The sequence below is a fragment of the Etheostoma spectabile genome, chromosome 6 (assembly GCF_008692095.1).
Source record: "Etheostoma spectabile isolate EspeVRDwgs_2016 chromosome 6, UIUC_Espe_1.0, whole genome shotgun sequence".
In the NCBI taxonomy this organism is placed as follows: Eukaryota; Metazoa; Chordata; class Actinopteri; order Perciformes; family Percidae; genus Etheostoma; species Etheostoma spectabile.
Window position 1 is genome coordinate 8,828,035 of NC_045738.1, and position 24,565 is coordinate 8,852,599.

The 24,565-nt window shown below is 41.0% G+C and overlaps 3 protein-coding genes across 7 annotated transcripts in view; 1 reads left to right on the plus strand and 2 right to left on the minus strand.

Moving 5' to 3' along the window:
- Nucleotides 1-18,783, minus strand: part of rad54b (RAD54 homolog B) — a 40,474-nt gene extending 21,691 nt beyond the window's left edge. The window contains 14 exon segments of the mRNA XM_032519456.1: nt 5,439-5,700; nt 6,800-6,963; nt 7,070-7,317; nt 7,320-7,359; nt 8,193-8,332; nt 8,435-8,555; nt 8,641-8,727; nt 9,425-9,650; nt 9,784-9,946; nt 10,518-10,817; nt 11,210-11,443; nt 17,159-17,354; nt 17,474-17,652; nt 18,631-18,783. Of these exon segments, the coding sequence (XP_032375347.1) occupies nt 5,439-5,700; nt 6,800-6,963; nt 7,070-7,317; nt 7,320-7,359; nt 8,193-8,332; nt 8,435-8,555; nt 8,641-8,727; nt 9,425-9,650; nt 9,784-9,946; nt 10,518-10,817; nt 11,210-11,443; nt 17,159-17,354; nt 17,474-17,620 (2,328 nt within the window). The 5' untranslated portion in view covers nt 17,621-17,652; nt 18,631-18,783.
- Nucleotides 11,781-15,345, minus strand: LOC116691663 (fibrinogen silencer-binding protein). Its single transcript, XM_032519468.1, has 2 exons — nt 14,002-15,345; nt 11,781-13,350 (listed from the first exon to the last, which is right to left on the minus strand). The coding sequence occupies exons 1-2, from the start codon at nt 14,406-14,408 to the stop codon at nt 12,795-12,797; spliced, it is 963 nt and encodes a 320-aa protein (XP_032375359.1). The 5' UTR covers nt 14,409-15,345; the 3' UTR covers nt 11,781-12,794.
- A 131-nt stretch (nt 18,784-18,914) lies between the features above and the next one.
- Nucleotides 18,915-24,469, plus strand: rnf41l (ring finger protein 41, like). Of its 5 annotated transcripts, none has more exons than XM_032519463.1 (8): nt 18,994-19,034; nt 19,363-19,442; nt 19,762-19,826; nt 20,142-20,348; nt 20,504-20,643; nt 21,761-21,923; nt 22,017-22,137; nt 23,267-24,469. In XM_032519463.1, the coding sequence occupies exons 2-8, from the start codon at nt 19,410-19,412 to the stop codon at nt 23,660-23,662; spliced, it is 1,125 nt and encodes a 374-aa protein (XP_032375354.1). In that variant the 5' UTR covers nt 18,994-19,034; nt 19,363-19,409; the 3' UTR covers nt 23,663-24,469. The 5 variants fall into 5 exon arrangements, with proteins under 5 accessions (XP_032375357.1, XP_032375358.1, XP_032375354.1 ...); XM_032519464.1 differs by having other exon boundaries at nt 19,000-19,034; nt 19,762-20,030; XM_032519466.1 differs by lacking the exon at nt 19,363-19,442 and having other exon boundaries at nt 18,915-19,034; nt 19,762-20,030.
- The last annotated feature ends 96 nt before the right edge of the window (nt 24,470-24,565 follow it).

Sequence of the window (24,565 nt, forward strand, 5' to 3'; positions counted from 1 at the left end):
GCCTAAAGGGGACATCCCCAAATTGGGTTTTTTTTGTTTGCCCCCAAAAATTTAACATTTTGAGAAGCGGAAAACCCTTAAATATATTTTCAAAGGGGGGATAAAAAAGAAAATGAATAAAAAAGGAAAAAGATCTTGACGGTGTGTATTCCCTTTTCAACACAAAAAATGTGAAATGAAAAATGGTACCTCAAACATTATCTTCCAACCATTTTTAAAAGGGCTCCTTTTAATTTGGTAAGCACATAAAGAAACCCAAAAAAAGATGGAAAATCCCAAAAGGCATTAAACGATGATCAGAAAATTTATAAATATCCCCAAAAAAGTTTTTGGGTTTTATTTTTTTCATTTCCCTTTTAAAAAAAAACGGAAACAAAAAATTGCTTTCTGCAAAAAAGTTTGGGGCCCCCCGCAGGTTTATTTGCATTCACCCCCCCCCCCCCGGGAAAACTGGGGACCCCGACGTGGCATGGGGTTTTTTTCTCAAACATGTCCCGGGAAAAACCAGGGGATGTCAATCAAGGTTTTAAATGCCCAACTCATCTGCCCCCGCCCAACAAAAAAGCACCATGAATTTTCTTCTAAGCCGTTTTTCAAAAAAAACCCGAAAATGGAAAAAAAATAGTATAAATAAATTGACGCTCACAAAAAAGGGGGGGAAAGGGGATAAGAAATGCAAAGGGGTTTTCAGATGCCAATATCCTCTTGGGAATTAATTAAGAAAAGCAGTTTTCAGGAACAGTGGAATTTTAAAAAAAGGGTTTGGAAAGACCAAAAAAAAATATCAGACGAACAGCCGCAGGATGGGGAAAAAAGCAAGCCCAAACCCCACGTTTGATGGACATCCATCCAAAAAGACCTGGCAGACACTGATGTGGTCCCCCATCCACATAAAGAGTTGTAAAAATATTCTTAGGAAGGTATCAGAAGAAACCTTTTTATATCCTCGCCAAAAAAATCAGCGTTTGAATTTTGCAAATGAACTATAAAAAGCCTGTCATTGTGGAACAATTGGGGCCCCCCCAAAATAGGTTAAAATAAAATTTTTGTCCATGTTGCAGTAGGTGCTTCACCCTGCGACTAATTTAAGCCCAAAGTACAAAAGAGCGGGCTGCTCAAGGCCTGTGAAGTACAGACTTCCAGTCATGACCAGTATTAAATCCCCTGCCGAAAACGGCAGTTAAACAGCAATAATTCCCGGGGGGGATGTTAAATGGCATTGAAAATTGTGACCTCGGGGGGTAAATACCAAATCGTTTTCCTTGCCATCGGTTCTAAAATACTTTCAGATTTTTCCCAGGGGGTCCGGGATCCCCAGGGAACACTTAAAATTGTGTTTTCGCCTCCCCTCAAACAACTGTATCTTTTCTCCCTTCCCAGGGAAAGTCTTTTACAATCCTACGCCGTCTTTGGGCTTTTTGGTTTGAACGCACGGCTTAATAGAGGGGGGGAAATGTGGCCACAGGGGTAGTAAGAGTTTACACAGATAGAAGACAAATTCCACCCATGCACAACCACACAGGGCCCTGTTGGACTGTGGAGGATATTTGATCAATTTAAAATTGGAACGAGTGACACTCTCACTACGACACGTGCCCAAACACCAAAAAACTGTTTTCTTGCCAAGCAAGGCGGGGCCCCCTTTTGCTGGGGTACAGTAGCTATGCCCCCATTTTTTTCTGCAAGAATCTGTCTAATCGTTTTCTTGTCGGATGTTTTATTGTCCATTTAAGAAAGCTAGTGGCGGCCGTGTAAAGTCTGTCTGTTGGTACCCATACTTGGTCCGCCTAAAATACCTCAACAACATGGAGTGAAACGGGCCCCAAAAGCTCTAACTGATGACATCGGACGCCTGCTTGGGAATCAACATCCCTAAAACGTTTCATAAGAAAAAATGGTATTTTAAAACTTGATTTTGGTTTTGGGGACGGTACAAAAGTTTAATTCACCGTGGCCACAGAAAATAAAGGGGTTCTCATAATCACCAGCTGCTTCCACACGCCACAAATATCCCTGCAGAGCACAACTGTCAAATGCAAAAAAGGTAAAGCTGAACCACCAAAGAGACCTTTTTATCCAACAAAGTTTTTTAAACGAACAAAAGTGGAAGCATCTACACAAAAAATAATACCCTGTTATTAAAAACGATGTATTGGATTTCGTAAATCGACAGACCTGAGACAGTCAAATTTTAAATTCGGGCTCGCACCCAATAAACCACTGTACAAACTCCCACGAGCATTTTTTTGGAAAAGATGAAAAAAAAAAGGGTGTCTAAAATAACAGGAAAGACGACTATTTTCCACATGAAAAAAAAACTGCGGGGATTTCAACAAAAAAGTGACACAACGACACTCATCATAAACTGAGAATATAGACAAAAATGTTTAAAGGATGTTTCCCCTTCATTCTTTACAGTTTTCCCAAGAAAAAAATCAACAGTACATAACAGATTATTTTTCAAGGTGGTTATACACACATTCTTTCCATAACCCCAAGGGTCTGTTTTTTGTGAAAAACCAAAGTTACCCCTTAAAACCTAGACAATTTATTTGAAATTTTTTATTTTAAATTTAACAGTAAATTTCTTTGAATAAAAAAGAAAACAAAGACAAACATAAAATTTTAAAAATGCGCTTTTGCGGTTGTTGGCAGACTGTTGAGTGTTTTTGTCAAATTTGTAAAAAGTTGTTTTGTGTTGGGAGTATCCAGGTAAATTTTGCGTGGTTTTTTTTACAGAGCTGTGCGAGAATTTTTGGGGTTGAAAGGCGAAAAGGGGATGGTTTTCGTGAGTGATCGAGGTAAGGGTCGAAAGGTGTGTGGGTTTTACCGAGAAAGTCCCACGTCAGCCCACATCGAGATGCTTTTTGCTGCCCCCCCCCCGGTCACCTTGGCCTAGGGCACGGGCCTTCAAAACCTTCGTCGTCCTTACAAAATAATAAAAAAAAAAAAAAAAACGGGTTACAGTCTAAAAAAGTCAAATACTTGGTCAAAGTGTTGGGGCGTGCCTGTGTGCCCCCTGGACTGGCCCCTCCATGTTTTCAGCCGCAGTTCCAGGCGTTGGGTTTGAGAGAGGGTCTTTAGGGTAAAAAGATCTCGCGTTCCTGGGGAGAAACTAGTGGGTTTTTGCCTTTTTGCAATCAACCACTGTCCCAAAAGCCCCCGTTTGGAACCTGTCCGAATTACGCTCCTCAAAAGGCTGCAAAAAAAAACACCAAACAAAGATTCACACAGTCTGGAGTTCAGATATCAAACCTTCTCCCTTTAGTGTGTTTTTGTTTTCTGACCGCAGTGAGAAACGATAATGTGCACAGTCTTTTTTGTCCTCCTCCCCATCGGCCATGGCCTGGGACACAGTAGAGGGGAGTTTTCAGGGGAGAATTTCAAAAAGGGCACAGCACCACCTGGTTTGGTTTAGTGTGACAAGGTGAGGGTCTTTTTAAAACCTTTGTTCAGTTTTAAATTTTGGGCCACAAAAGGAAAAAAAATTTAAGATCATTACACCCTGACTTTTTTTACAAACCCAGGCTGTAAGCATTAATCACGTGTACTGAAAGTAACTCAAAAATTTTTAAAGTTGGGGGTGTCCCCAAACCCCCCTTTTCTACAGTGGTGTGAAAAAGTGTTTGCCCCCTTCCTCATTTCCTGTTCCTTTGCATGTTTGTCACACTTAAGTGTTTCGGAACATCAAACCAATTTAAACAATAGTCAAGGACAACACAAGTTAACACAAAATGCAATTTGTAAATGATTATTATTCATGTTTATTATTAAAGGTGAAAAGAAATCCAAACCATCATGGCCCTGTGTGAAAAAGTGATTGCCCCCTAAACCTAATAACTGGTTGGGCCACCCTTAGCAGCAACAACTGCAACCAAGCGTTTGCGATAACGTGCTATGAGGCTTTTACAGCGTCCTGGAGGAATTTTGGCCCACTCATCTTTGCAGAATTGTCCTAATTCAGTTACATTAGAGGGTTTTCGAGCATGAACGGCCTTTTTAAGGTCATACCACAACATCTCAATAGGATTCAGGTCAGGACTTTGGCTAGGCCACTCCAAAGTCTTCATTTTGTTTTTCTTCCGCCATTCGGTGGTGGACTTGCTGGTGTGTTTAGGATCATTGGCCTGCTGCAGAACCCAAGTTCGTTTCAGCTTGAGTACACAAACAGATGGTCGGACATTCTCCTTCAGGATCTCTTGGTAGACAGCAGAATTCATAGTTCCTTTTATCACGGCAAGTCTTCCAGGTCCTGAAGCAGCAAAACAGCCCCAGACCATCACACTACCACCACCATATTTTACTGTTGGTATAATGTTCTTTTTATGAAATGCAGTGTTCCTTCTACGCCAGAGTTCCACTTTTGTCGCATCGGTCCACAGAATGTTGTCCCAAAAGTCTTGGGGATCATCAAGATGTGTTGTGGAGAAATTGAGACGAGCTTTGATGTTCTTTTTGCTCAGCAGTGGTTTTCTCCTTGGAACTCTGCCATGCAGGCCATTTTTGCCCAGTCCTTTCCTGATGGTGGAGGCATGAACGCTGACCTTAACTGAGGCAAGTGAGGCCTGCAGTTCTTTGGACGTTGTTGTGGGGTCTTTTGTGACCTCTTGGATGAGTCGTCGCTGCGCTCTTGGGGTAATTTTGGGCGGCCGGCCACTCTTGGGAAGGGTCACCACTGTTCCATGTCTTCGCCATTTGTGGATAATGGCTCTCACTGTGGTTCGCTGGATTCCCAAAGCTTTGGAAATGGCTTTATAACCCTTTCCAGACTGATAGATCTCAATTACTTTCTTTCTCAATTGTTCCTGAATTTCTTTGGGTCTTGGCATGATGTGTAGCTTTTAAGGATCTTCTGTTGGACCTTACTGTGTCAAGCAGCTCCTATTTAAGTGATGCCTTGATTGTGAACAGGTATGGCAATAATCAGGCCTGGGTGTGGCTAGAGAAATTGAACTCAGGTGTTGACAACCACAGTTATAGTATGTTTTAACAAGGGGGGCAATCACTTTTTCACACAGGGCCATGATGGTTTGGATTTTTTTTCACCTTTAATAATAAACACCTTCATTTACAAATTGCATTTTGTGTTTACTTGTGTTGTCCTTGACTATTGTTTAAATTGGTTTGATGTTCCGAAACACTTAAGTGTGACAAACATGCAAAGGAACAGGAAATGAGGAAGGGGGCAAACACTTTTTCACACCACTGTATGTATGATTGTTTTAGATCTTGATTAATGGATTTCATACCTGCCTAAACTTAAAATGAATCTATTGCACAAACGCACCAGTTTGTTTGACCCAAACCAGATAGGTTAGGTGTAAATGCACCCCGAATATGTGTATGTAAACAGAAGAGACCAAAAACTAAGAAAACAGTGTTACAGACTTTAAACTTTCCAGGCATCCCTGTGAGTGTGTGTGTTGTGTGTGTCTTACCTGAATGTCATTGGCAGGGTTCCAGTCAATATCATACAGCACCAGGTGGGAAGCACCCACCAGATTTAGCCCCACACCACCTGCTTTAGAGCTTAGCAGAAACAAAAAGTCCTGGGAGTAGGGACTGTTAAAAGTGTCAACCAGACGCTGTCTCTGGCTGGTGGGGGTTTGTCCGTCAAGTCGGCAGAAGCTGTAGCCCATGTGTATACACAAGTCTTGGAGCAAGTCAAGTGTCTGAGTATAGTTGGACACTACAACCACCCTGCAGAGGCACACATACAGTATTTTGTCAGTATTAGAAAAAATACGTGCACACTCACACAGTACCGTTCACATTATTATCAGTACCGGTACTGCTACAGATACCTCAAATTCAATTCAGGTACCCAACGGTATTTTCTCGGTTCTGTATAACAAAAAAACAATTTTAGTTGTAAAAATAATTACAAAGCTATTCATACAATTAACATTTTGTAATTTATTTAGAACATTTTAGAGTCAAAAAAATAAATAAAAATAACACCCCTCCCTCTCTCCTCCCAAACCCGTTCGTAGGCTACAACCTAATAAAACAAATAAATATTGATTTCTTACACTGCACTGTAACTTGTATTCTTGTATTTGAATAGTATTCTATTTTAGCCAGTTTTATTTTCATCATGACCATTTTTTATTACTCTCATGTTTTATGTAAAGAATTTTGAATTGCCTTGTTGCTGAAATGCACTATAGAAATAAAATTGCTTAGCCTTACAACCTCAGCCTGTCAGTCAGTCGGTAGAGCATATAAACCACTGCTGTGCCTGAGTCTGTCAGAGGACGTGTAGAGCGCTTTTGCCTCACCATAATATATCGCAGCAAACACTGTCTGCTTGAAGTTTTGAAAAGTGTAACCACTCTTGCAACCGCTTTACCAGCAGTGACTCACTGTGACAAAGTAAACTGCTGAGCTGATGTAATTTGGTTAAGTTTGCTCCATCCGCACCTCTGCAAGCGTGCGTGCGTGTGTGCGTGTGTGTGAGAGATTCCGTCGGTACCGGTAAAGGTACAGGGTTCGGTACCCAAACCTACACAGCAGCGACTTCAGTGAAAGAGGAGGGAGTTCAAGTTCTGTCGATGGGTATCCTGCATCTGCAGTTGCCATGCTATCTTTTGAATGGCTGAAGCTAAATTAGAGGAGGATAATTTGCAGCACTTCAACGTGGGGTGTTTGTTCTCGCTTGGCAAGCCAACCGAACGTGACATGGGGGTGTGGCAGCATCATCAATTTAATTTTTTAATTCACAGTTAGAGGTTATGACTTAATTACGGTCTATTTTGAATTAAAATCGAAATCGTGGCGCGCGCACACACACACACACCTGTCTGAAGGGCTGAGTTGCCTGATAGAGGTTAGCAAGTCCGACAGAACCATCAGTTTTCCAGAATCGGCGGTGTTGAATCCACCTGAAGAGTAAGATTCTGGGAAGAGCTCAACCAGGCCCTCATATAAAGAGTTCTCCAGTGAACCACAGCCTGCTTTTTCCTAAAAAACACAACACAGTACTCAGTTAGGACTTGTAGAAAATCTAAATCAGTCAAATAAGATCTTAATATCTTTCCCTCCCCTACCAACTAACAAAGAACTTCACCTTGGCAGTGCCATGGAGCAGACCGGGGTGGTTACAGAGCTTCTTCAGTGCAGTGATGCAGGCCAGGTGTGTGTGAGTTTGTGTGGAGCCCTGAAGGCAAGCTCTGAAGACTCTGTGGCAGAGTAGATGCTTGTACAGCTCTCGCTGCAGAGGGGACGGCTTGCAGAACAACGTCCAGTCGAGACGGGGAGGCAGGTAGCGGTTGATGATCTCCTGTGTCCGTCTCAGGATGAACATGCCAGTCAGGCGAAGAGCTCTGCTGCCCGCTCCTCTCCCAAAACTCTCTCCTCCTGTTACAAAATCGGGTTTAATGCCAGATAAAATTGTCAATATATAAGTTACTACATAAAAAAGGAAAGAAGCATTCTTCAATACCCCTGCCCAAGGCATCAAGGTGTTGGAACAAATTGATGGAGATTATCTGGTTCAAATGTACCTAACCATTATCATTTATTTTGGGATGGCTCAAAAATTACATCTTACTGGCGTGCAATTCTGGCAGGGCCGGTAATTTCATTTCAAATTTCACCATTCCATTTTATGTTCTAACAATATATTTGGGCACTATAGCATTGAATACTCAATCTCAGGCGGAGAAGTATTTAATAAGAATATTACTTATTGGAAGGAAGAAAGCCCTGACTAGGATTTGGCTCCAACATTAAACGATTGGTTGAAATTATTTATGAAATTTAAATTATGGAGAGACTAACATTTTCTATAAAAAATCAGAAAACAATGTTAAGGGATTGTGGTTAAAATGGGTCAGGTACATCAGCCCATGGAGACCAGACTTGCTTTAATTACCTTGCTACATTGCCATTTAACTGAACTACTGAGGAGACTGTGTTGTGTAATAGATTTACATGAACAAATGTTTGTGACATATATTGTTCCGATTTTTATAGTTGATTAAGGTAAAATGAAAGGGGAAAAAAAAGATGCAAGGAACGCTTTTTTGGGTCATGGCTTGATGCAATTGAGTGATACTGTATCATTATGTACGGTCATGTTTCTACATGCAAAGGATTGTATGCACTTAATTGTCTTTTTGAATCTTGAACTATGTAGGACCTCCCTGATAAAAAGGATGGAAAGGCAACAGGTGCAGAGGCTGCATTACCTCTGTGCAGGAGGGCTGTCTGGAGCGTAGAATCGGCTCCTCATATACTTTCTTATATGCAGTGGATGACCCAAGAATCCCCGGGTTAACAAAGTCTATTATAGCATAGAACTCCTGTAGGTCGTTCTGTACTGGGGTACCTTCAAAACACAAAGACAATTTATTATAAAACCTACAAGAAGTTGTAGTTAGTCAGTCAGAGAGTCCTCAAAGATATCCTCTATGTCCTTCTGTCAGTGTACCTGTTAGTATGACTCTGCGATTACAACTCAGGCTGCTGATGGCTGAGGACGTTTTGATGCTGCTGTTCTTTAACCTGTGGCCCTCATCGCAAATTATAAGACCAAACTCCACTTTTTGTACCTAGAAGTACAACAAAATAATACTATAACAAAACAAAAAGATGATATAAGCAGATTTATTCTATTGAGACACAAAGTGAACATACCTGCTCCAGGCAGCGCAGCAGCATTTCATAGCTGATCACAAGAACGCTGTGCAGAGGGGATAACACAAACTGCTCTATCCTGTGGTCCTATATGTATGTCAACAAAGTATGTTAATGACTTAATACATGCTGGATTAAGGAAAATGTGTAAATCTGATATTTTAACAAAGTTAAATTGTGTTTTACAAAAAGGCATTAGACCAGAAAAAGTCATTGATCTGCTTTGAGTTAGTAAGATATAGGCAAAGTAGAAGGAGAAAGAATGCAACAAAATACAAAACAATTAAAAAAAGTAGCAGGTTTAAAATTATTATTAGTTTGTATTTATTTCTGCCATTGTGCTGCTTGAGCTTGTTGTAAGTCCAAAAGAAAGAATTTCCCCTTCTCTCTGGTTACGACCAGCTCACAGGCCACAAAAAAATAGGGAGATGCACAATCAACTTAAGAATAATAAAGTAAATTTACTACATAATAACGCAAACATGACGGCGATGAGGTATGGTTGTCAGTATCAGTGATGTCTGAGAGTGTATGGATGCAATGAAGAATGTAAGGTGCATGTTGTCAGTAGTTAAAAAAGGAAATATCTAAACAGAATGAACTTATGATGGTGCTCGGTCAAAAGGAATGCTAAACCCTGTTCTCGGGGCAGGCGGGGTTAAACAGCCTGGGAGGAATGTCCATGTGCTCAGAGTCCTCTCATTGTCCCCTAAGCCACAAAGTTCACAAGACAGACCACAGTATGCATGCACAACAACAAGCTCAGGGCCGTCACACTCCTCACCTGATCCAAAGCAAAAACGCTGATCCTCTCCCGGCCCAGCCACTTGTTAAACTCTGCACTCCAGTTGTGCACCAGGCTGCCTGGAGTGACCACAAGGACACGCTTAGCAACTGGTTTTCCACCGTAAGGTCCTTGTTTAAGTAACGTCCAGGACAGTGCCACGCTCTGCAGGGTCTTCCCCAGACCCATCTCGTCAGCCAGGATAGCCCCATAGCGACCCATAGCTCTAAAGCACAGACACATATGATCTATTAGAACTCCTAATAATGGCTGTGACTACTTTTCCTGCTATGAGGCTAAAACGGATTCATGTCTTTAAACAGCATTTGACAAGATGTTACGGGACCAAGCTCCATTACCTTAAGCCTATGACACACTCATAGAGAAAGAGAAGACCGTCTCTCTGGTGCGGTCGCAGCTTAACAGTCAGGTACGGGTCAACAACAACATCAACCACAGGAAGCCCTGACTTGTTATTAGACCACTGGTGGTTAGCAGAAGGACGAGGCATCACAAGTGCACCTGCGGAAAAAAATCAGAGACCCTGAGTATGTATCTTCATAGTCTATATCCACTACATTCCACTTCCGAGATTACTCCGCTGCCGACGGAAATTCTGCGGGATGTCCCTCTTTTTGGCCAGATGTCTGTTACCTTTCCGCTTCCTTTGTGTTGGAATTTTAAACTCCGGTGGAGGACTATTTTTAACTGCTCCTCAGATCTCTGCAGGGCAAATCCAGACAGCTAGCTTGACTATCTGTCCAATCTGAGTTTTCTGTTGCACAACTAAAAACAACTTTTGGACGTAAACATGTTACACCAAAACAAGTTCCTTCCTGAGGCTATTTTGCAGCGGCCCCGTGGCTATGTGATGAAGAAGATTGTGATTGGTTTAAAGAAATGCCAATACACCAAAGCACGTTTTTTCCCCATCCCGGAACGCTATGTGGTCTAGCCAAACCCTCCTACGCGGCACTGTGGAGGAAGGCATGGCAAAGCGAGACTAGTATCTACACAATGTTTGTATATGAAAATAACTGGGAGAAGTCAAGCCTTCCAACAAACCAAAAGATGCTAAAAATGTCAACAACACCTGGAGCCAGTGGGTCATAACGAGGTCTGCAGGTTTGTTCCTCCTCTGGTTTGGATCCTGAATGGTCTGCACTGCCCAACAGTGTTGGGGAGCAGAAAGGTTTGGATGTCAAGCGACGACAGGGAGGTGGAGCTGACTTTGTGAGTGGCTCCTCTTTCTCTACCTGGACCTCTTGGAAACAACGTCCCCTGGCAAAGTCCTCAGCAGAAATGACCCCCATCACCTCCACCTCCTTCCCTCCGACCATCAGGCTCTCTCCCTCGGACAGGGAGGCCAGCTCAGACACTTTGTAGCCACTACCTACACACAAACATGCACAAGCATACCCAGTAAACTCATGACAGTGTATACTGGGAGAAAGTATCTCAATGAGTTTGAAATGTTCGCTTTTGTCAGTCTTCACAGCTTGTTTCCGTTGCCCCCAAGTGGCCAAATACTCAGTTGCTGCAGGTTTAAGACAAACATTGAAACATCAAAATTATTACATGTGCAACAGAGCACAATTTAGATCAGAGCACAATTTAGATAAGATCATACTCAGTTTTCCTACCAGAAAACTTGGTATTAAATTACAATTTAAAGTGACTTATGTTAAAGATTTGTTTAACTGTCACAGGCAACATAGGCTTCTTCACCCAAAAGACTAAAGCATGACAATAAGTTAAATACTAATAGGAGTGTCTCTGACTCACCCTTTCCAATGTCCTTGCTCTCCATATCTTTCAGTGTGGCTGTGCGTCCTCTTGTAACCAGGACCGCATCGCCCTCCCAGCGCTTGTGTTTCTTCTTACTGGCTTTACACCACATCACACTGAAGTAACGTACTCCATCCTGACTGCAGCCAGAGTCTGAGCCCGCAACTCCAGAAACACAGACTGACCCCACACGAGGCTGGGGGGTTTGATAAGACCCAGACCCATTCACTCCTGTAAAACAAAGACATACAACATAGTGAAAAACCAATAGAAATAACTCAGCTACAACTCACCAGCAGATGTCCCTGCTGCACCAAGTCTACAAATCATACAGAACCTTCATACCAAAGATGATGGCCCCCCCTCATACATACACATTGCACATGCCTGAAAGCTACTCATGCCATGCTAGAATTAAAAATGGTCAGTTAAACTCTTGGTTATCATGGGTTGCGTTGCTTTTAAAGTAGGTTACAATGAAAAAGATATATAAAGACAATCCAATTAATTGAAAATAATTAGAGCAGATGTCTGTTTAACATGTAATAAACACAAAACCAGTTGCATATTAACCTTACTTTTTTAATAAAAACAAGAGAACATATAGACAAAGTGTAAAAGAAAGTGACACGTTACAATACAATCAAAGTTGTAGTCCCACACATTAAATAACAATAACATTGCAAACCTAACTCCATACCTCCCTTTTGATCACAGCAAACAGTGTTTTTGACTTCTCTCATTTTCATGGAAATTCAGCAACTCACAGAACAGGATTGGTCATCAGTAGAATCTTGTATTTAAGGCCTTCGGCAGTTTAACTTGTGCTTTAATCCTGGGTTTCTCAACATTTTTCTCAGCTCTAAAAAAGTGTTTGTTTGGAGTGCTACTTCTTCATTACTAACTAACAAAATTTAAAAAAGGCCCCTTGTTTGGTTAACTAAAAGTGCTACAAGGAAATGTTTTTTAGTTCATCACAGTATTTATTTTACAGATGTCCAATTTAAGTGGAAATTTTCTTTACAAAGAATGAACAGAGCGCTAAACAACCCCCCTGATCTGGGCAGTCTTACACTTGTGACACACCAACATATTATTATTACAGTAAATGCTGTTTCCATAATATTTCTAACAAAATCATAAACATTGCGTTAAAGTTCACAGATACATATTGGTGGCAGATTTAGGCAGGAAAAGCACCATCAAGGTACGATCCATTCTACTAATATTCCCTTCCAAAACCTGGACTTTCACATTAATTTAACATATTTTGGCCTTTCACAGTGTTTGTAATGTGAGCATTTACAAGTTATGTTGCCGCTGGTGTCAATAACTGCAATAATAATGATGATGATACATTTTTAACACCAACAAGCATAAACACAGACTGATGGCAACACAATCCTGCAATATGCAAACAGGCTTTCAGTGTCTTTTCGAGGCACTATGTTTCCAAAAGAAATTCAAGTTCTGAAACAGCTCTCAAACATGATGAAACTGACGAGTGTGATTGCTCTCCAGCTTTTCTCTTTAGAGCCTCTCCCCTTCTAACACTGGACACCGATGTGCATATTCATGCACGTTATAGAGGAATTGGCAGTCCGTGTCTCAGTCGAGCAGCCTTTAGTTTCTCCACTTTGATCTTGGCTCTCAGAAGTTCTTCCTCCAGGTCCTGTTTCCTCTTTAGCCCCTCCCTCTTCTCCTCTAGGTACATGGCAACCTTCCTGTGATTGGCTAACACCATCTCATGCTCCTCTTTGGCTAGATGTAGAGGGCGAAACCTTTCGGGCTCGTGGTGAGGGTAGATGTCGTTTGGGTAGAGGTCGTGGCCTAAGGGCAGCGGCGAGTTGGAGAGAGGATTATTAACGGAGGAAGGGACAGGGGACAAGGATCCTTCGTAATCGTGGACGCTGCCCAAGTCCTGCTCCGCCTCCTGCTCCTGGTTTCTGTCCAGCCCTGGCTCTGTGCGTGTGGAGAGGATGGGAAGGTCTGGCGGTGGTTTAACATCCTCTTCAGGGTCCAGTTGGACCACCTCATGTGGGATACTTGGGACAGCTGCTGAGTAATCCTGGAGTCCAGCCAGAGAGGAGCTGCTGCCAGGATGTTCGACAGGAGAGTTGTGCTTGCTGTATATTAATCTACAAATGGAATGAAGGATAAATATAAATCAGACTGGATTACTTAAAAAGTGTTTTTTGAGTGTCTATATCTTGTTTATGGTAGGGGTGTGGAGACATCTGTTGGTAATAATGCACACTAAATTAATTAATCAAAAGGATCAGTTGGCTAATGAGAGGAAACTAAAGGAAAATGCTGGTTACGGCCTCAGAGATTATACATACTGTATATACACACATAATACAATTTCCTTGCCGTTTCACATAGTTTTGCATTGATGTGAATTACTTAATTTACAATATTTACCAAAAAACCTGACTATGATTTTACCTGAAACTAAATAGGCAGAATAATCAACATGAAAAGAGTTGAGTATTTTCCATATGAATGTATGTGAACAAAAGAACAAACTAATAAAGAGTAGTTTGCTGCCCAAAGAGAATAGCAGGATATACTGCATTTTCCTGATGAGTCTGATGATGTACAGAGACTGTGTAATCTTATTGGGCTCTGGAGCTGTGAGTTCAGCCCCTCCCTTCCTCCTCTTGAATCAGTATCGTGACTACATACTGTTAATGATGTATGTGAACACTAAACTCTCACCCGAGTGTTGTGGTATTGATTTAGATCTGTAATAAAATAGGTGTTCATAGGTGTATATCACACTTTACCTGCGCAGTGCCTGGTCCTTTTCATGGATGGGCACATGGTGAAACAGGTGAGGGATCATCTCCATAATTCTCCTGGTTGGCTCGGAGAAGCTCGCTCTGTACTCTGGCTGGGCGTGTCTCCGCTGCATCACTTCCTGCTTGGCTGACTCCTTCAGTCTCTTGTAGAGGGTCCTGAGGCCCTGTGCGGTGCGATGGGGTCTGTCCCCTCCCAAGGCATTATATTGCTCAGCCACAGTGTCCCAGCACTTGTTCTTGTCCACGATGACCGCATGTTTGTTGGTGTGCTCCTCCAGGATGCGGATGTGAGGACTGACCAGCCCCAACAGGTCTAGCTTCTCAGAGAGGGTAAAGTTGGAGGATCGCGCTTTACCCACCATACTGGACAGAAACACAGAGCTGGAAGCCATCTTATAGCAAGTGGACTCACACAGACCAAGTCAGGCCTATGGCTGTCACCGTTCAGACACCACGCTCAATACTAAGGCTCCTCACTCTTTTTTTGTCCCTGTGGCTGGCTTCTCTTGGTCCACGGTGATAAAGCTAACACTGGTCTTACTCCCATATATTTCTTATTTTCCTTCAATTCTTCTTCTTAATTGTCTAACATGTGCATGGAATCATTCACTACTCCTAGGTTCCCTCTCAGCCACGTTGCACAACAAAAACAGGCTGTGCTGCACACAATAAGAATCAGGCTTAACTAGGCCAGCCTCGTTTAGGCCCCCGCCTACCGCGGAGGGCTTTGGATGAATTCCTTCCAGCTTAGGCTGACGTAGCTAAGCCGCTTAAACCCAGCCCGACCTACTTACAGCTCGGTTTCTCTAAACCCCAAACCAAGCACAGCAGCACAGCGTCTACATTATAGCACACGGACGGCAGCAGCGGCTCTGTGCCCCGCACAAATGGGAGAAACAGTCTTTACAGAGTTTATTATAGGTTATTATTAGGGGTCAGAGTTTTATTTTTCAAAAGTGATTAAGCTTTGGTATAGCGCTGGTTTAACTAACTGAATGGGGGAGGGGTTTTGCGAGCGCGCCGCGCGACGGTGCGTGTGCCCGTTTATAGCCATTTAATGCAGTCTACAGTGAATACATAATATAAATCAGAAATACGAATTAATATGATTAAAACACATGTTCAGTATACGTATGGAAACCGTGCCGAGGCAAACGCAGGGAGTGAGCGGCGTGTGAAAACAGCGGCACTAGTTGCTCTTGCAGGAGCAGGGAGCGGTGGCTCACTGATCCTGAGCACAGTTCTAATCTGCCCGGCGCTGCCGCTGCACTACCCCGCTAATTTGCATAATGCGGACCTGCTGTCACCCAGCCCGCCTGGTTTTTAAAATCCTCACCCGTGGGTGTGTTTGTTTTTATTTTTATTATTCACCCGACAGACAGTCAGGGCACTGCGGAGGAGAGCGCGTCACTTCAGACGGCATCACACGGTTTTTCATGTAGAATTGGTAAAATAAATAATGTATATTTTATTATATATATTATATTATATATATAATGTTTGTGTATTATATATTTATATATTATATAAATATATTTGTATGCATATATATAGTATTATTTATGTTGCATAGTATATATATGGATAATATAAAATATATATAATATCTATATTGTAGTATCGCATATTGTGCAAAATATATATATATATAATAATGCACCACCCGAAGAAAAGAGAGACAAACTGTGCTAAATTACTTGCACGCCAGATCATAATTATTGTGTAGTCATTTCAAGTGAAAGCATCGATCCTGTGTTGTTGTGACGCTGTGGGTGTAAAGTAAAATCAACATAGAGAAACTGGCAAGGGTTTTGTGTTTAAGCTGAAAGGGGTTGTGTTGCGTCAAAGCAGACTACCTAAACAACAACCAAGAAGAGTCACTTTATACACATAACCTAATAAAATATTTTACAGCTAAAGATTGTACATGTGCAGGGAGAAATTATTTGATAGGTGTTTCACAACAATTGACATCTGAACCGTGCATGCCGAGAGAGTGTTCAACATGTTTCCAGAATTTTAATACTTTGATATTATTGTCCATCAGTGAACTTCATTAAACTGGTGTCAGCTAATGTAAGTGTAGACTATTTGTAAATCTAATTCTCACATCTTTGAACCTGTTATTCAACGAGGAGTGCAGTGATACACAGGTTTCCAGACAGCCTGTTTACGGCCTTTATTTTTGTATAGCAGACAATGTCAAGAAGGTGGTCACTACAAGATGCATTGAAGTACTAAAAGTACAATATGGAGCCCCTGATGGATGGATGGATGGATGATGATGGAAAGATAGATTCTTTTTTAAGTTATTACTAAAAACTAGACCAACTGCATAACAAATTTAGTATAGCAGCATACAATGATGAATTTAATATAGCAGCATACAAACAGAGAAAACATTAAATGTATAATGTGAAAGCTGCTAGAACTCTTTGACATTTCATTCTATTACACGGTGATAGACAGAATACTTACAGCTTTTAAACATCGCAGGGAAGAAATACAGTGGCAATCAAATATTGTTATATTTGATATTACCCTGGATTATATTTTATATTAAAAGGTATTTCTTGAGCATTTTAATTTATTGTTAATAACCTAAATAAAGAAAATATGTGATAAAACAATAAATATATGTACAGAAATATAATCTACAAAAACATTGAGAAATGGGACTAAAGGACTAGATTAGACTTAATTGGAAATGGCCCTGGTCTTGACTGCTCTAATTAAGCACCTGTCTTACTGTTGATGCTGTCTTTTTAACATGTAAGCTTAATGGGGTGATCTTTTCAGCCCATCTGCATTTAATTAGGTCACTCGTTAAGATCTCAAAGCCAGTCAGTATCAACATGATATGAGTGAGTGTAAATATGTCTTTCCCTCACTCTCACCCACAGTACTTCATAAACTCATGCAACATCCTGGCACATATAAATGCGCTTAAGAAATGATCTTGTCATGGGCAATTTTGTTTCTCATATATATATATATATATATATATATATATATATATATATATATATAAAAAAATGTTGTATCCAGCAAGCACCTATCCCAATGAGGTTTTTGATGCACAATCTCCACATGACCATTGTGCCCATACCAGATTTCCCAGCCACAAATCTTTGTATTTTACCTGCTGGTCTGTTGTCTTCTGTGTTCTCAGCCAAGCCGGTGTTAGCATGTTCTCTTTCAGCCTCATTTTCCTTACTTTCCGCTGCACTAAGAACACGAGCCAGAGCCCTTGACAAGGCTGGAGCAGGCTGGGCAGCTTTGAACTGGACATCATACTCTGTTTTACTCTGAGCTGGTGCTGCTAGACTTTTCTGGACCTGCAGGATAAAAGAAAGAGAAAAGAGAATGCATTAGGAAGTTTAAAACAACGATGGAGGAGGAATGAAGATAACAGGAATCAATACTGAGGGATCATGCTGTTTTGTGAATAACTTACCTTTTCCAGTGCATTGCCTAAACCAAGTTTAGGGGAAAGGGGCTTGGATTCAGGCAGAAGACACGAAGTAGATACTCCAGGTGGCATAAACCGGGGCTTTTTCACAGCATTACCGAAGAGCTGGCTGGGAGCTCCTGAGCGTCGCATTCTGCTACTGGCAACCCGCACTAATCTATATCCTAAAAACAGAAAACAAATATCAACACAATAGTTTATACTAGCAACTAATTAGGTCATATTCAGCATATTAGCAAGTCAATTAACTTAGTGGACCAGAAACTTTCTGTTTATGGTTCATTCCCACCTAACTCAATGTCTTCTCTATTAACGTTGGTTCAGTGTTGGTGCCTTGGTGGCCTTGTCCACAACCGGAAGAAGGTTTAGGTAACTACCACCACTATGGTGTATGCATTTAGACCAGTTTAGACACATTATAATACTTAACAATAAACTGATTCATTAAAGCTTTGATACACAAGTAAAAACAGGTATTTGTTGCATCTTCACAAATGACGTTACAACTCAAACACAAGTTTATCATATTCCATAATGTCACTATGTTCTATGAAGGCAGCACTTTGGCTCTGGCAACGCGTGTTGGACATGATTATAACATGTTATTAACATATTCAGTCAATTATTTGTCGGTGTTAAGAAAAGGAAAAGACAACATGTAAAACTGATGACGTTATGACAGTCTATGGTGAAATTAATCAGCGACGACGAATTAACATTAAAAGTTTCTTTAAAAAGAATCTGACAACGTGAACTGGGAACATAACGAGTCATTTTATTTAACTAATACGACCCATTCAATCCCAATCTTCTCAATCATCTAGCTAATCGAGTCCCCCCCAATTTAAATTACGCCTGGTCAACTAGAAATTACCAACACATCAAGATCTAACATTAACTCATTGATAGATAACGTTGTGGTTATTGTAAGTGCCGCGCCCGTTCCAAAGAACCAGCCTGTGTCTGATTTGTCGTGAAGAGAGCTAGCTACAGTTGTATAGTTACAGCTATGACATTAGCTAGCTAACTTGTGACATGTTAGCAAGATAGCTAACGTTGACTCGCTAGCGACAAACATGCCGCTGCCCCGGTTTAAACTCGGCTGTAATGTCATGCGTGATTACGTGTGATAACATACATACCCGGATGAACTACAAGTTAGATGATAACATTAAACGCCACGAAATGTAAATTCCCGAAAAGATAAATTTGTCATGTCTTTTCTTCCTCTATAATCTGTTTGGGTTCTCCCGCTGAATGATTTGAAGAAGGTGATTGGTTCAAACTCTACAATGAGCGTGGCCAAAACGAGTGGGGTGCGTTTGATTTCCAATGTCGCAGTAGTTCACTTTTCACATCCTCATTGAATTCCTGCAACCCGTCAATCCATGAGTTTTAAATCGAGCACACCTATTACCTTCATGACGCGACCTTACTTTACCCCTTTTTACGTTGTCTTCTCTCTATGCTTAAACAAAGATCTATACCGTTTCTGTCTTTAATAACATCAGAAGGAGAATAAAATCCTGAGAACATCTAGACGTTGGTGAGGTTATTAGATATGATACTTCTAATATTATTAATTTTATACTAAAGTAGGTTTTGTTTTGCTCTCCCCACCTGCTTTGTAATTGTTATGAAAAAAAGTCTGGGGGCAAAGTAACTGAATACTAAAAGCCTTCTTAAATACTGTAGTCGGAGGTAGCCAATTTGTACTTTAATAGTATTGAATTTATACTTTTAATTTCAGAGGAAAACACTGTACACTTTCTTCTCTACGTTAAGTTGACACATACAATACTTTAAAGAATAAATATTTACTACTTGTCATGGAGTTTATGTATTTTGTGGTACTGCTCTTAGTATTGCTCTAGATTCTGAATAATTTTTCCACCACTGAGTCTAACGGAAATGGAAGTCCATGGAATATAAAGGGACTGGGATGAGTCCAGGGGTTTAGGTTGCACTTTGATTTTTGTGGTCTGACAGTATGTGTCATCTGACGTTGTGTAGTCTGTAATCCAATCAGGGAGAGAGAGAGAGAGTGTAATCCATGTTAATCCCACATCCAGAGAGCGAAAGAGTAACCTAGGATAGGGTGGGTCATTAAGAGAGAAAGAAACAGTTGAAAGACGGCTGTAATCTCTGAAGGCACCACAACCTTTGGCTTTATTGGTGAGGCAGTGAGGCAAAAACACTACTGCCGAATTTGTAGTGTCACTTCTACTGTAATTCTGTCTGTCTCTCTGATCTGACCTGATCTCGCCTGACAGCTGCCTGCCTGTGTCCTGAACCCTGGTTGTCAGGGATACCTCTCCATAGAGACACACTCCCAAAGGTAGGGGAGGGCTTTAAGGGAAAGGAGACCCTCACCTTGATGGAGCAACAAGTCAAGAGAAAGGATGAAGAAGGAAAGACCGCAATAGTAGTAGTAGTGCAGAGATAAGAGGGAAGGTCACCTGTGTGGTGACCAAGAGGAGTGGAAATTAACAGAAGGAAAGAAGAAGAAAGAGTTGGATGAAGTGAGAGCTGTTTTTGTCAGGTAGGACTTTTATTGTCAGAGTTGAAAATCAAAAAAAGAAGAAAAAAATGAGCCAGTACTGTGGCAAGATTGGAGGTGTTTTTGTCATGTTTGTATAATCTTTGTTTGTAGGATGGGCTATGATCTGGAGAGGTTTGTGGGCTATGTGAATGAGGGTCTTCTGTGCTGTGTGTGTCGAGACGTGTTGGAGCGCCCCCTCCAGGCGCCCTGCGAACATGCTTACTGCAGCTCTTGCATCAGCAGCTGGCTGGTCCATCATCACTCCTGTCCCGAGGACAGACTCCCACTGGACTTGGGCAGTCTCAAACCACTGTACAGGTCTGTCTCTGCATAAATGTGTCTTTTATTATCTCTTTTCATTGTAACTGTTCATTCTTAAGTTTCAAAATTTCTATCTACTATTCAGTGGAGTCACACATGTACGCTGCTCTCCGTGCTCACCCATATTTCTCTGATGCTATTGTTGACAACAGGTACATGCGTAATGACCTGAACCGCCTGCAGATACGTTGTGTGAATGCAGGGCAGGGTTGTGAGGTGGTCTGCTCCCTGGAGAGCCTGCACACACATGAAGATGAGTGCGAGTTTGCCTTCATTTCCTGCTCTAACACAGGTATGAAACCTCACATTGAGGTCATCCAATGTGTCATTTGTGATGGTTATCGGTAGGGTTTGCATGGTTCTTAAACGCTCATCCTTGTAGATATGTGGGAAACAAAGGAAATGTGACACCTGTCTGTGTATGGTGTGTAAGCAACAGATGGCTCTTTTGTTGTCATGGCTACCTCCCAAACTGGTGCACCTATGGGACTTGTTCAGCTACCACCGACCTCACACAGTGCATCTAGGGTCAACTTTCAATCACTCTTTAATGAGCATGTGTATGTGTGCATGTGTACACAAGCGTTTGCTCTTGTGCTCATAATGTGTCTGTGACCTGTCATCTGCAGGTGGAGAGTACATATGTTACTATTGTGGTAGGTATAGTTTCAGAGTGTGTGCATGCAGTGTGGCTTTTTGCATCACGTACTACAGGCACTTACAGCAACATAGAGTTTTACACAAGATTCCACCTGATATTCCTGTTGCTGTCTATAGTATGATTGCTGTGATCTGTGAGAAAGTTTTACATTTGGTCAAAGATGAGGCATAATAACTGCAGTGAGGAGTGTAAATGTTGAGATGGTCTATTTGTTCAGGGGGGGAAAAACAATTACAAATTTCTTTTTTTCTCTTTATACCACTCTTTTTCTTGTACTTCTATTGTTAAATTGGTAATTCTTCTTTGACTTTCATTTCGACAAAGTAGAAAGTATATTCTTTACTAGGAATAACTAATGGAAGAATTACAGAATAGCTTAGTCAACCACTATGTTGTGACAAAATCAGGAGCATATTACATTTGAAATGAAGTTAGACCTCGTAACCCTGTAATGTAATCAGAGACAATGGTCTCCAGTTTTTAAAGCACCACTCACACAAAGAGGGATTGGACTTCTTTATTTTGGATGTGTGGCCATATCTACCTACCTGTTTAAGGAATATTAAAGTCAAGAAACTGCACTTCTACTTGAGAAATATTTTGCTACTGTTTCCACTCCTGTGTGTACTGTAGATTGGTGTCTGCAAATCCTTTTGTAAAATAGTTTTCAAAGATATATACATTTATAAATTGAGTACGTTGTTGCCAAAGGTGAGGCCTACCCATTTCTGTGCTCCTGTCCTGTCAGGTTGTCCAATGCAGGTAGAGAGGCGGGGTTTGGAGGCTCATCTGTCGGAATGTAACTTCCGCAGCAGGGAGTGTCCCAACGGCTGTGGCCATACCCTTCTCTCCATCGACCAATCACAGCATAACTGCGTAGCAGAGCTACGCACAGAAGTGGAGATGCTCAGGTAAATCCTGAACACAGATGATTGCTACACTTTATATTAGTTTTTTTTTTTTTTAGATCATAGTTTAGTAGTCTCACTGAATATTTACGGCAGGGCAGAAATGCTGTGTAAGGTGGAGGAGGTGAAACGAGAGATGGAGTCTCGGTTGGATTCGCAGAGGAGACACATGGTGCAGAAAGAGTCGCAGCTGAAGAACGACGTAGAGGAGCTCAAGGTGATCTGTCGGTCCTTCTCATGCATTTAAATCCTTAGTTTTTTAAGGTAACAACATGGCTAAAGTAAAGACTTGAGGTACTCGCACATTACTCCATTTCCATTTATTGAGAGCTTTAGCAATGCATTTAACCCTTTTATGATATTCGGGTCAAATTGACCCACTTGAAATTTTTACAAGAAGAAAAATGGTACAAGTTACATTTTTTCTACCTGAAAATCAATGACCTTTCCTTATTTTCTGTAATAAACATGTATTCCTGACTCAATTCAAAAAATTATTCTGGTAATGACCACTTATGTTTTTTTTCCATTGTGGATTTTTAACATGAATTATATAACCTTATGACAAAAAACGGATCACACTTCCATTTTTAATTGTGTGCTAGTAGAGACAGATTGCATTTCCTAAACATATATGTTTTCTCAATTGTTTGAAATTGAGATAAAGACCACATTTGTTTTGAAGTAACATTTTATTTCAGAATTCTTTTTAAAACCCCAAATAAGTCACGGGACAGTTCGAGAGGGTCCCGAAAGTGAAGGGTTAAAAAACAGTGATCTGTGCGTTGGTCATCTCAAATGAAAAAGTTTTTTATGTCTGTGCACTCTCATCCAAGTTGGCATAAAAGTTTAGATTCCATAACAGAATAAATGTTTAATACTGTTTAAATGTTATATACTGTTTATTACTTTTAATGAGGACCATTCTTCAGGATGTTTAGACCTACTTGATGGAGACTAAACCCAACCGGGGTCCTTCCACCAAGAGCCAGGTTCTATCCGAGGTTTCTGCTTGTTAAAAGGTTTTTCTTGCTGGAATACATTCATTTGCTCTTGAGGAGAATTGTTGGGTCTCTGTAAATTAGAGAATGTGATCTAGACCTACTCTATCTGTAAAGTGTCTTGAGATAACATCTGTTATGATTTGACACCATAAATAAAATGTAATTACTTTTACTGTTGGTCTCAACGTTTTTCTCTTTATATTAAATCCTTCAGTCAATTTTTCCAAAGTGGGACTACTTTAGGACATAAACGTTTTATCCAGCACTGTAAATAACCCAGAACAGCCTATGATGTGAACCATGTTGATGCACGTTCAATAATCTCACGTCCTCTCCTTGCAGGATCAGTTGTCCCGTGTGGTGTGTGACATGCGAGCCCTGTTAGGAGCAGAGCGTCTGAGAAGACAGGAGCTGGCAGAAGCAGAGCTGGAGAAGAGGGAACTGTTGGAGTTCCTCAGAGATCTGCAGTCAACCAGGAGTCAGCATCCTGTCGAACAGGCATCCAGTGACAGGCATCAGGGAGCCCAGCAGCAGACATCTGGATGGGAGTCGACAAGAAACCAGCAGAGGGAGGAATCTTTACACGGCTCCAGACTGTCACTACATTCAGCTCAGGCCATAAATATATCAGGACCACCTCTATCACCTCAGCTGGGAGAGGGGATGCGCAAGGGTGGTACCAGGAGCCTGACTATAGACTGCATCAAGAGGAAGAGCCGGGAGGTGACTGTCATCTGAGTAGACTGGACTGGTGGCAGATTAGCCAAACCAGAAATGATACAATTTTTATTTTTGTAATATTTGTCTAACAGTTTAGTAATGACAATATAATGTGTGTACAGTAAGCTATGGAATGATGTATTGTTATAGTATGCTGTGGAATGAACCATATGTTGTGTTTGAAAGGTATTTTTGTGTAATTCTACAAACTAACTTGATCTTTCGACTGTAGGTGAGAAAGTGAATAGACATAAACTTGTTTTGTGGACTCACCAGGGATCCTTTCTGCAAACGGAACATTGTGTAATGTCTGTTATTTTTTATCTCAGGTTTTAATTATACACAGTTACTTCAAGTCATGTTCTTGATCTCAGGATCAAATTATTCAGTTTCCTTAGTAGTGATCCATCTGATGTTTGTTAAATGGTTCTTGGGTGTCCTGCAAAAACACGAGAACTTCTAAAATAAATTTTAAGTCTAAGCCAACCTCGATTGTTAAATTGTTTTCTTGACTCACAACGTGTAATATTTAACAGGTTTGTCGATCTAAGGTATGAAACAAAGGCAACCAAGCAAATCTTGGAGGACAGCTGGCATAGCGTTCATGTTAGTTAGTGTTTTGGCTGTTATATTCTCCATCAAGACTAGAGGACTGCATGTAGCGCTACCAATATGATCTCTGACATTAATATGGTAACTTGGTGTCGCAGTTGGCAAAGGTAAGTATTTTGGGTTTAACTTGGGTTGTGCATTCTGCACCTTTCTGTCTCACAAATACTTAATTTTTAACCACTTTCTCATTAAATTCGAAGAACTATTTCTAAATGGTCTTTTATTTAAATGGCCACCTTGGACTTTTTTGTAGTCTTTTTACACTTTATTCTTGTCAATTACCATGGAGATCCTTCAGTGTGGTGTAAT

What these genes read in the sequence shown, in the direction of transcription:
- LOC116691663 (XM_032519468.1), bottom strand. Translation starts at nt 14,408, where the DNA reads ATGGCTTCCAGCTCTGTGTTTCTGTCCAGTATGGTGGGTAAAGCGCGA. An exon ending in AAGGACCAGGCACTGCGCAG is followed by an intron (nt 13,351 to 14,001) that starts GTAAAGTGTGAT and finishes TTCCATTTGTAG; the next exon opens with ATTAATATACAGCAAGCACA.
- rnf41l (XM_032519463.1), top strand. Translation starts at nt 19,410, where the DNA reads ATGGAATATAAAGGGACTGGGATGAGTCCAGGG. An exon ending in GGACTGGGATGAGTCCAGGG is followed by an intron (nt 19,443 to 19,761) that starts GTTTAGGTTGCA and finishes CTCGCCTGACAG; the next exon opens with CTGCCTGCCTGTGTCCTGAA. An exon ending in CATTTCCTGCTCTAACACAG is followed by an intron (nt 20,644 to 21,760) that starts GTATGAAACCTC and finishes CTGTCCTGTCAG; the next exon opens with GTTGTCCAATGCAGGTAGAG.